Genomic DNA, 12,102 nt, shown 5'->3' on the forward strand with positions numbered 1-12,102 from the left:
GTGACCTATACACTTTGAGATTTAAATTTGAAAAAAGTCTGTTACAATGACTTGCTCAGAAAGCTTGGCACATTTTAACTGTGAATTCTCAAGACCAAAGACCTGTTGCTAATCACAGGATTTGGGGCTAGCTCTTCCATAGTTACGTAAGAGACGCTCAGCACCAATACATTGCCAACAATGGGTGAGAATGGCACAAAGACACCAGACCATGCCGGAGCTGGGGGTTGCTAGCATAAGGCTTGCCCTGAATCACGTGACATAGTAACAGTCTCTTAGGTTGGGAGAATGCAAAGTAAACACGTGCAAAGCATTGGATTAAGTCAGCGTTCCATATTTTATTCAAATTTAACTCACAAATGGCTTATTGTCTCCAATTGACTGTAAGTTATTTTTTATGTACAAGTTAGTACAAGAGAGAAGTATTCACTAGAAATTTGAATAAAAACTATTTATTGCATACTCAGCAAGTTGCTCTTTGGGTCTACTTATTCTGAATCCAATGTTCCTTCTTTTTTATCTGGCACTGCAAAAATGCTGCACATTTTGACAGCTGCTGTGCTCGAACTCAATACCATTTGTCATAATATAAACACATTTTTCTACCACTTGCAGGGGTGAGATTGTGGGAAAATGAGACATGTATCCATAAACTATGCAGCAGGGGATTTGGGGGCTGCTGAGGGCCCCAACGCAACATGTCTATGATGTATGTTTATACTTGCCTAAAGGCACCTCTTAAAATACCCATTTTTTTGTTCTTCTTCTTCTTATGTACTTGTCTTATTATAATTGATTATTTCTGGTAATGAAACCAAGGATTCCACTAAAGCACCCTAGGCACTGTAGCTCGCAGGCCTGAAGAAACTTGTAGAGAGAATTAAGACAATGAGAAGAAATTTCAGTTTTAGATGTGGGAGGAAAACCCCAGAAGAGCATTCTGAGGAAAACCCATGGAATCAGGTAGGCACTGAAAACCCAATCCACATATTGGCCCCGGTGGGATTCGACCCAGGTCACAGCAGTGGAAGGTGAGGAAAGTACCACAACGCCAATCTGACTCCCCACCTTAACGGTAAAAAGTCAGGAATTCCAGATTTCAAAACCAATTCTTTAAAAAATTCTGAAATCAGAAAGGAGAAAAATATCTTGGAATCAGGAAACATCCTAACTAATCTCACCCCTCCGCTTGGTTTCCATGCGTAACACTTACCCGCACACCAGGGGGGCCTTCTGGTCCCATTGGTCCCTGAGGTCCTTCAATACCCTACATTCAAAAATAGAAATAAACTGTAATTATTCAAACGTTCAAATTTTGAGTAGTAAACAACCAGACACATCCAACTGGCAGTACTTTATTCAATAACCAGACAGTCTGGTTACCTGACCAAGATCCCTTCAGATGAAACAAAGCAATATGTAGACGTCGGAGAATTGTCTGGTCAGGGAACCAGACTAACAGGCTTGCACCCATTCATGGATGTGTAAACAAAATGTTGACTAACTAAATTTGGTAAATTGGGAACAGTAGTTGAGAAAAAAATTAGTATTTTCCAATGATGGTCGGCCGACCATCGTTTGGAAATTGATAACAAATATGTCACTTTTCTTGACAATGACAGCACACCAGGTGCCATGATTACACAGGATGCATGAGACTATCATTCACTGACAGTCAAGTAAGGTATATCATTATTTGGTAGTTTTATTTTTGATGTTTGTAAATGTTTTATATTAATTTAACAAATTAACTAACCTGTTCACCCTTTGGTCCACGAGGGCCTGGATCACCAACATCTCCCTTGTCTCCCTTCTCGCCAATTTCTCCAATCTCGCCGGTCAATCCCATCAGACCAAGATCACCCTACGGAGAACAAAAAGTTTAGCAAATTATCCTCATCATGGGTTCTGTGCACAAGTACCCCCTCAACGGTACGGAAGGGAGAGTTGAGAGAGACCACTTGGATTGACATTCAAACGCATTGCCGGCGACGCCTGATGCTCATGTGAAGACGCTACTGCTTTGTGCACATTCGGAATACAATTAGTTCATGCCACTTCACTCCATACATGCAGGAATCAGTATGCGCGTACACGGTGTGTCTGTGGGGCTCTCGAATGTGGCCAAATAATAACAATATTTACTATTACAAAACAAAACTCCTTCCATGTAAAACAACTCAAAGTGCTGTACAAGCATTGGAATAATAAAAAAAACCTTAAAAATTAAACATACACAGAATTATCTTCATGTAAAAGATAAAAAAACATATAAAAACACATTCAATTAAAATAATTTTCTATAAAAGCAATTTTGGTTTTTCCCTTCACCAACATAATTTCATAAGCACTGTAAACTTAGTGCTGTCTGATAAGGGCATGCAAAAGATTTCACAAGGTTACTAGAATTTCATCTAATTCTTGAAAGAAATTCTAAATTCTTTTTAAAAATTTGTTGACTGCGTTAAAATTTGGACTTACCTTAGGTCCGACTGGGCCTGGATCACCTGTAAATCCTCGTGGGCCTTCAGGACCCTGTCAACATAAGGAAAGAAACATCATGAATATAATGAGCATCATGAATATAATGAACATCAGGTATTAAACCGGGTAGGGGCCTGGTCGACTATAATTGCCCGAGTCGAAGGAAACAAATGTTGAGTGATATCGTAAAAAAGCCGAAGGAAACATACGTTGTAAGGTGTCATAAAAACATGGGCGTGGATCGGTGGGGGACGGGGGGAGGGACCCCACTTTTTAAAGTGAGGGGGATATCATATCGTTAGGTCCCTTCCCATCCCATTCTTTTCGTCCTTGAATAAAAATTGAAGTATAAATTTCGATTCTATCACTTAGAATAGCTGATTCAATGACTCATACTCGAAAATGATGTTTAAATTACGATCTTTTGCTAAAAACAAATTGGTTACAAGTGGTCCGAAATTGCCTCACATTGCACCATGGAGCATAGAGAATGCACAATTTTCTGGGGCCCTTAATAAGCAGGCCCCGGACCCCACGCCATTAGGGCTTCGCATTAGTTATGATCAAGGTATGTCCCCCGCCCAACTTTTGAGAAGCGATTGACGCCCTTGCGTAACAAATTGTAACATGTTCATGTACGTGCCTAGTGCCTACTTGTACTGACAGTGCAAAGAGCGGCAAGAGGTCTGACATAAATCTTGTTATAAGCCCCGGTTTTCGCGACTGATGTTATTTTGCTAGCAACAAGACCGGCCAGTCGTCGTTGCAGAAATTAGTTTCAGATACAAGGCTTTCATCTGATGCTGCCATTTTGGATAAGTAACAGTTCCGATATCTAAGCCTGTTGCGACTTTAATATTGCAAGAGCGCCACCATGCGAGCAAATGCAGCAAACCGACATAGCAACCGCAGGAATCGGAAGGTGTTGGGCTGGTTACGAATGAACGATCTCAACCATGTCGATCGCTACCAAGATCGCTACCTAAGGTTAGATTGCTATCAAGATCGCAACCGTGATCGCAACCCGTGATCGCAATCAGGATAGCAAACCACCTAACCAATTAGTTAGATCAGTCTCTCCACTGGCCTAATTTTCCCCACTTGTTATGCCATGACTGACGATGATGGGACAGTTGAAATAAACCAGGGTTCCCGCCTGCCAGTGCTCACAGAACACACAACCTAAGGACTCCCCTTGTGTCCTTATTTTTCCTTTTCAAAGCCTATTCATACAAGTACACGATGCGGAACAACGAAATGGTCGATATAATGGTTGCGGATAGCTCAACAAAATGTAAACGTATCTGTTCGGTTGCAAAACTAGTATCTTTAACATTGGAGTAGCAGTGACTTACCATCGGACCCATGGGTCCCCCTAGGCCTTGAGGTCCCTGCTCACCTGGGTCACCCTAGGAGGAAGAAACAAAAGAACTATCAGCTCTGCTCCATGTAAACATTAAACTCAGAGGAAACCTGACCTCACATCACACGTGTGCATGATGGCAGGAACATCCTCAGAGATTCTGATATCTGATTGGTTGCTTTGTGCCATGACGATGCCACCTTACCTGTAGTGTGATTGGTCTATTTTTCCAATCACAAGAATAGTGCAGCACTTGGTGCAAGTTCGATCTGGGACCATCAGTCCACTAGTGGATAACTTGTGACATAACTTACACTTACGTGCAAATATCTCTGGGTAAACGATGGTCAAAACATCATCACGAAGCTTCTCAGTCCTCATTCCGTGTTATACATTATGATGCACGCAGCTTTTGTAACCTGCTATATATATGCGACCAACCTCGTATGCTGGTTGCAAATATTGGAATAGACAACTCCGACCATTGTTGACTAACCAGCGTTTGATCAGAGTTAGTCCAACTATGGTTAATACAGTCCCTGGTCTAACTTGGTCCTATTTGTAAGGGCTCGGATATTTCAATGAAGTTGACCTCTAGATTATAGGTCGTAAGGCCAACGACGTGCTGGTAGATCTCAGATTCCAAATCACAGTTTGACACATTAAAAGATTTTGAGACTGTCTTCAAACTACGTCGGCATAAACATGTGAATATGCATCAGCAACAACACAGTGCAACAATATCTGAATAACTATCACCAAAGCTGTTTCAAAACATAATCTGATAATTACAATGATCAGTATCCGACAGAAAAAAATGGATGTAAAGACATGAAAGAAAATCAGTCTCAACAAAAAAACATCTCTATAAAGACCCAGACTTGGGAACAATAAATTCAGACTAGCGTTCAGATTCACGCAGAATTAAAATATTTGGAAGGGTTGAATAAAATTACATGAAAAGTTTGAAAGAATGAGAACCAACTATGCCAAAATATTAACAGTCATTGGGAACAACTTTTAAATATAGCCAACGCAAGATTATCACGTAAAGTAAGTTACTCTGTTGGGGTCGACCAGATGGGTCGCTGCTAATACTGTTTGGTTTGGTGCATTTTGAAACACCAGTCTCAAAATGGGTGTTAGATGATTTAGGCACAACAGAACACTTTTCCTTCAAATTAATTTTTTTTTTGATTTAATATTTGTGGGTTTAGGAACAAAGAATGAGACCACTCAAGAAGTTAGTGAACATGTACTACTTCTGTAATGTGACATGACCTATTGAACTATGGTCCATTGAGGGCGCTTTAACAGATGCTACATCTCTCCCTTCTTTTTAGATAAATGCAATGTGTAACAATCATACATGAAGGACCAAAATGTAGATTCCAAGTATAATATAATAAATAGAATGATTAAACATTCACATATCAGAAAATGCATATGAGAAAACTTAAACAAGCAAGCTTTGCAGTCTCTGCTGATTGAACCCAGAAATGCAATTATGTGCTTTATGGTGGTTATTAATCAATTTCACATTAATCTTCAAATGTTAGGAAAATATACAGAAGAATTGTTGCATTTGAATCATTTGGAAACTCTATTAAACCAGATTCAAACTGAGTATTAACTTTAAAAGAGTTTTCTTTTGTTTTCTTTCTGTGGAGTTATAGATCTGTAGCTTTAAGAATCACTATAAAAGTTAAGTATTCTTCGGTAATGTGACAAGACCTATTGAACTATGCAGAATGGTCGAATGAGACACTATTACAGGTGCTACATTGGACATTGTTAATTATTGCCAATTAATAAAGAAAGATATAGCAACTTACCTCCGGTCCTGGTAGGCCCCTGAGACCCTGTGGGCCTTGTGGTCCTGGTGCACCCTAGAAAAGAAGCCCCAAAACACGGTGAAAGGATTTCTTACATTATTGACTAACAAGTTATATTTGCACTGAGGAGACTCAGAAAACTGAATAAACAAAGAAGAAATCAGCTGATACGAGGAGGAGTTGCATGCCTGAAATTGGGCAAGAGATCGCAATAGTGATTCAATGAAAGGCTTTTTGATAATAATAATAATAATACTTATAATAATAATAATGGAGTCTTATATAGCGCACGTATCTACCAACAATTAGGTACTCAAGGCGCTGGAAATTATGTCTATTATTAAAGAAAGGTAAATGAGGAATATGAGAAATATGAGACCCATTATGTAGCACCTAATAATGGTTTACAAGGTGATGCGGCGCATATTGCAGCCACTGCCAGAAACACCGGGGCAAACCCCTTCTCTTAGTGATAAGTGTCACTGGGTTCTTTAATGTGCATTACACAACACACGGGACCTACGGCCTTACATCCCATCCGAAGGACGAAGCAATAGTGGTAAAGTGCTTTGCTTAAGAGCACAATTAAGCACCGTGTTCCCACGGTCAGGATTCGAACCCATGTACCACGGCACACGAATCAAACACCGTAACCATTGCCCAATAGTTAGGTTGTCAATGACTTCAAATAAAAGACATCTCAAAGGATTTTATAAGAAGGCTGAGGTAATGCCAAGCAAAGGTGGCATTTGTTGTACTTACCGGAGCACCAGGAGGTCCAATATCCCCTCGTATACCCGGTGGTCCTAAGTCTCCAGTGTCTCCCTTAGGGCCTGGTTCACCAGGTGCACCATTCAAACCTGGCTTGCCCTGTGACAAACATCAATAACAACACATCACATCAATAACAACACATCACATCAATAACAACACATCACATCAATAAAAACAACAATCTAAATATCAATGTTCACAAGTTCTCTAATTCAATCCCAATTCCTTTTTTATTATTAAAAAGAAATCAATGTTTTTTTAGCTTTATGCTGCTTCTTCTTTTTTTGTGTGATAACTTTTTGATAAAATTACCGTTATAAATTGTACCTGCTTGGCACTTTCACTCTGTTTAACTGTTTTAAGGCACGAAGCCAAAGGGAAAGCGAATTGGTGACGTCACAGGAAGTTTATTTTCGCACAACAAATTCACAAAAATTTAACACATTTCAACCCTGGCGAATTTCGCAGCGAATGTTTAGGACGTAAAAGTTGCTTGCACATTTGCCATTGTGTGAAGTATGAACAGGGAACAGGCTATTTAAAAAAAATAATACAACCTTTTAAATTAAAATAAAAATTTGAAATTCTTACCGGCTTTCCTCTGGGGCCAGGACGTCCAATATCACCCGGAGGACCTTGAGGTCCCTAAAAAGAAAAATCCATCAGGTTAAATAAAGGAAGCAGTCATGATCAGATATACATTTATTTGGTACCATTTGGAAACTCTGGCTTTGACAAATGTATACCCTGTTGTACTGAAACATCACATTCACAAAGGTGGAAACCAATTTATAATGGCGTTAGATTACTTTTCTGAGAGATATATTTACATCAATTTGAGTAATAAAACTAACATTTGAACACGTAGCTCTACACTCTATGTATTTTCAATAATAAAACAAATTATTATCTCATTACAAGATAAGCGAATCACCCACAATTAACATTCTCAATACATTTATAGATAGCAGATGTTGTTTTCCAGCCAGACACCCTGAAGACCACTTTGTTTCAATAGAGAGGTTTTGCAAAGAACATTTACGGTTAGAACACTTAATAATAATAATAATAATAATAATAACTGTATTTATATAGCGCTTTTTGCCAGAGGATACAAAGCGCTAGGGGAGAATGCAACCAAAGCCAGGTATATGAAGTATATGAACATATGAGACCCATTATGAAGCACCTTTTTGCTAGGTGCTGCGGCGCATAATTGCTGCCACTGCCAGAAACACCGGGGCAAACCCCTTCTCTTAGCGACAAGTGTTACTGGGTTCTTTAACGTGCATTACACAACACACGGGACCTACGGCTTTACGTCCCATCCGAAGGACGAAGCAATAATGGTAAAGTGCCTTGCTCAAGAGCACAAGCACCATGTTCCCACGGTCAGGACTCGAACCCGTGTACCACGGCACACGAGTCGAACACCGTAACCATTGGACCACAGCGCCCCGTAATAGGTCATCAGTTTGTTGTACACAACTCGCTCTCTGCTATACGCACACATACTGGAATTTGTATCCTTGTGGAGACATTTCTTTGTTCTCATGTACTAAAATTTTAGAGTTTGAAAGTGTAGTTTCAAAATGCTCCTATTTTAACCAGAATTAATTTCCTGGGCTGAAATTTGGACTTAATATCCCTTGCATAAAATACTTCAATTTGTGATGGATTCCTACTTTTTGAGTAAAATCCATATATCTATTTCGTGATAACCTTGTAGAGACGTATTCATCTATAGAAATTGCCCTGTGGAGACGTATACAATCTTGTGTTCCATATTATATCCATGTCTCCACAGGGTACTGTGTACCAGATCATGCACACGGCACATAAACATCGCACACCACGCATCAGTGTGATATGCGTGCTAAACTGTAACTTTTGTCTCTCTCTGTTAATTTTTTTTAACCATAAATCATTTGATTGAAAGAGCATGAATGGCTGAACAGGTATGTGCAATAGACTTTGTTTCAAAAGAGCATTTACTGCAAATAGAAGTTTTCATCACCGGATGCCATTTTGGATTTCTACTGCAATTCGTAAAAGTTTCCGTGTATGTGTACGCATACACAATGCAAAATAACAGAATGGCCGGTTTACAGTAACGGATTGTTAAATGTATGCGCATGTGCATCTGTTTGCATGCTAACACCTTTCTATTCTCAGCTCATGAATTGGTTAACTGTTCTGAACAACTACTTACGGGTCGTCCTGGGTCACCATCCTCGCCGTCTTCCCCTGCGTCACCTGGTCTACCCTGCAAGAATGAACAAGTGCGAGTGCACAATAAGCTCTGGCCGTCTTACATGAAAGTCTTGCATGAAATCTACGCTGTTTTACACAGACCCATGTGAACAGCGACCTCTATAGTCACATTGGTGTGTAGCTTGGGAGTTCCCCTTTCATATGCAACACCATACTTTAGATGTTATACCTAGATTTATAGCGACTTGCGATATAAAATACCATGTGACGATAACATTACTGCACATATTTTGCCTCCATTTACAAACTTTTCATGAAATCTTTCCCAATTGATACCAAACAATTATTTCAATTATTTTGTTTGCATTTTGGTACGGCCAACTTTAGACAAATTTTTAGTAATAAATTTCCAAAAAGCAGACAACTTACAGGAGTTCCAGCTTGGCCAGGTTCTCCATTTTCACCAGGGAAACCAATGGGACCCTGTAAATAAAGAAAGGAACAATATAAAATAGTTGTTTAAATGATTTACAAAACTTTGTCTTGTTTGTAGTGAGGCTGATTTTAAGTATACTTCAAGTGAATAAGCAAGATATCACATGCAAGATATCACGTGCAACCATAGTGAAATCACAATAACGTCGTGTCCGTGCAACAAGGTCGTATCTCCTGAAATAGCGTTTACGTGAAACGCGAGTTTTAGAACGTCAAAAGGTTTGATTCTGCTTAAGATACTTCGCTCTTCTGTTAACATTTCCAAGAACAATGTTTTGTACACAAAAATTGGGAGCCAAGGCTGATGTTTGGTACAGCCGCATGTTCGGTATAGTGGTATTCGGTATAGCCACTGTACTAGGTTTTCCCCTTCACCGACGCATAAACACTGTATACTCAGTGTGTTACCTCCCGAGTGAAAATTGGAACAAAATCACTCGGTTGGGACTCAAACCTCCGACCTCCTGCTCTCTAGTGCAGATGTCTTACCACTTGACCACCGAGCTAACGGGATCGGTTGGCTGGTATGAATCTGATGTCCATTCAGAATGCAATTAAACTATACCTAAGATGACGGGCAAAACCTAATATTGATTTACATCACCCCAACGCAAATTCCATCTTAGAAATGACTTACCGGGTTGCCTTTGGGTCCCTGGGGTCCTTCGGGGCCAGGAGGGCCGATGGGGCCAGGGAAACCGGGACTGCCTGCTTCTCCTTTGCTGCCTGAGTCACCTTTAGAACCCTGACAGAATCCAAAAAAACATACTCAGTTGAAAGACGTTTTCTTCGACATTTCTTGCTGATTTACTTTGGGCACTTGGGAAAACCTTAACTTTGTGTGAAGACTTGATCTCACTCACAGAAGTCTGCTCAACTCACATGAGAGGTCATTCTTAACCAACCTCGTTCCCCATGGGTACCACCTTGCTGCACCATGTTGGTTCCCATCATGCCTTGCGCGATCTTAACCCCTGGTATTTTGTAATATAAATATCCCACTGTTTGGGAGATCGAAATTAGGACTGCAGTCAATGTGTTTAATGCCTGACGCAGTGTTTTCAATTTTAAAAGTTTTTTTGGGGGGGTAGAATCAATCCTTTTAAAGATGAGATTTCGACATCACGTTATAGAGCAAGGATTTATATTATATGTGCATACCTCTGTCTTCCCACTATTTGGGAGATGTAAATTAGGACTGCTGTGGATGTGTTTAACGCGCCACACAGTGCTTTCAAGTTTAAAAGACTTTTTTTTGCTGTAGAATCCACCTTTCCAAGATAAGATTTCAACGTTGCGTTATAGAGCAAGGATTTAAATTAAATGTGCATACCCGGTACCTCTGTCATTCCTTTTACAAAACAAGATATGTTTGGGCAAAAACCAAGGTTTGCAGATTTATATCGTACAGGCAACTTGCCGTCTGGAAAAAATGTTCCTACGCGACGCGACGTGACATGCAGGAGATAATGCGAGCATGCGTGCAGCCTTCAAGATACGCGCGCAGCACACTCTGAATAGTCAATCAGCATCGTTTTTGTATTCTACATGGCCAGGGGTTAGTGAAGGTATGCGCACGCAACCCATGGAGTCCAGGCTGCTTTTAAACCTCACTGGTGGGGCTATTTGCTTATTCACAGGCAGTGGCGTAAATATGCGATAAACAACTTGGAGGGTGATGTTGAATGTGTAACTTTTACACATTTTGCCATCACTTCACATTTTCTCAACGTCATGTGAGGTTTTGAAATCACGACGTCTCCCCAATCTCACGCGAAGCCCTCACATACAATGTACAGCGTGTGTCAATAAAAAAGTAGCAGTCAATCCTTAAATAATAAAAATACTAGCTCTCTCTTTTTGCAAAACTAGTCTGAAGGTATAGTAAATATTCTACACAATTATACCTAGCACGAAATGAGACGAAGGGTTGCCCCCAATAATTTCCTTATACCCTATGCAAACCCTAGACTATTGTTACCTAACACATCCCCCTTGACATCTCAATCGAATTCCTGAGATTCTGTTAACACAATGACTGACACAAAGGAGGGGGAGGGGGCTCCCTCTGTCTCATATCTTGCTACATATGTACACAATGGTCTCTATCCCATCTCATTTGGACACCCCAGTCCAGAGATACAGCTAATAAAATGAAGGGACTTGAATTCCAAGATGGGCCACTCTTCAGATTATCTGGTATCTAATGAAAGGCATTCACATACCAAAAAGGTGTGTGAATGCCTTTTATTAGATACCAGATAATCTGAAAAATTGGCGCAAACAGATTTTGACAGTCTTTACAAGCTTTGGCGTAAATAAACAAAAGTTCCAAATCATACAGAACAAAAATCCTGTTTCATGGTAATTCTTTTACAAAAAAAACCAAAACGATTTAGTTTCCTCAGACAAAAAATGTTATTTGACTGCTACATTTTTTTGAGACACGCTGTACTATGTGCTCAATATCAAGGCACAGACTGGCAAACCTTCTCAGAGAGACAAACATCTGAAAGTAAATGACCGGCATTTTTTTTCTTTTAAAGTGAAATTGGTATCAACCTACCGGGGGTCCAACTCTCCCTGTTCGTCCTGGGATACCAACAGATCCTTTCTCGCCCTAGAAAAGAAAAAATACAAGGACAAGATACATTTAATTTGTTATCAACAACAAAGACATATATGAAAAAAATAAAGATTTCCTCATCATATTTGTCATCCTGTAGTAATTATTCAGACTAAGGTTTAAATCTATTACAATGTAACGACTTACAGGCATGCAACTGGGAAGTCACAAAAAAGAGAGGAAATTCAAATCTTTCCAAGACTTTGTACAGTGTTTTTCTATTTTCAATGGAACACATTAGAAGTGAAAAAAGAGGAAATCAGCTGATCCGAGGAAAAGTTGCATGCCTGGACTTACACCGCCTTAATCTG

The 12,102-nt window shown here is 39.8% G+C and overlaps 1 protein-coding gene across 1 annotated transcript in view; it reads right to left on the reverse strand.

The window, feature by feature from the left end:
* Positions 1 to 12,102, reverse strand: part of LOC119720717 (collagen alpha-1(XI) chain-like) — a 78,577-nt gene that overhangs the window by 15,980 nt on the left and 50,495 nt on the right. Inside the window, exons 36-46 of the mRNA XM_038190528.1 lie at positions 11,732 to 11,785; positions 9,803 to 9,910; positions 9,100 to 9,153; positions 8,669 to 8,722; positions 7,048 to 7,101; positions 6,445 to 6,552; positions 5,683 to 5,736; positions 3,840 to 3,893; positions 2,482 to 2,535; positions 1,757 to 1,864; positions 1,214 to 1,267 (exon numbers count right to left, since the gene is read on the reverse strand). Of these exons, the coding sequence (XP_038046456.1) occupies positions 1,214 to 1,267; positions 1,757 to 1,864; positions 2,482 to 2,535; positions 3,840 to 3,893; positions 5,683 to 5,736; positions 6,445 to 6,552; positions 7,048 to 7,101; positions 8,669 to 8,722; positions 9,100 to 9,153; positions 9,803 to 9,910; positions 11,732 to 11,785 (756 nt within the window). The remainder of the gene's footprint in view (positions 1 to 1,213; positions 1,268 to 1,756; positions 1,865 to 2,481; positions 2,536 to 3,839; positions 3,894 to 5,682; positions 5,737 to 6,444; positions 6,553 to 7,047; positions 7,102 to 8,668; positions 8,723 to 9,099; positions 9,154 to 9,802; positions 9,911 to 11,731; positions 11,786 to 12,102) is intronic.

The sequence above is a fragment of the Patiria miniata genome, unplaced genomic scaffold, assembly GCF_015706575.1.
Source record: "Patiria miniata isolate m_02_andy unplaced genomic scaffold, ASM1570657v1 HiC_scaffold_9, whole genome shotgun sequence".
Classification (NCBI taxonomy): Eukaryota; Metazoa; Echinodermata; class Asteroidea; order Valvatida; family Asterinidae; genus Patiria; species Patiria miniata.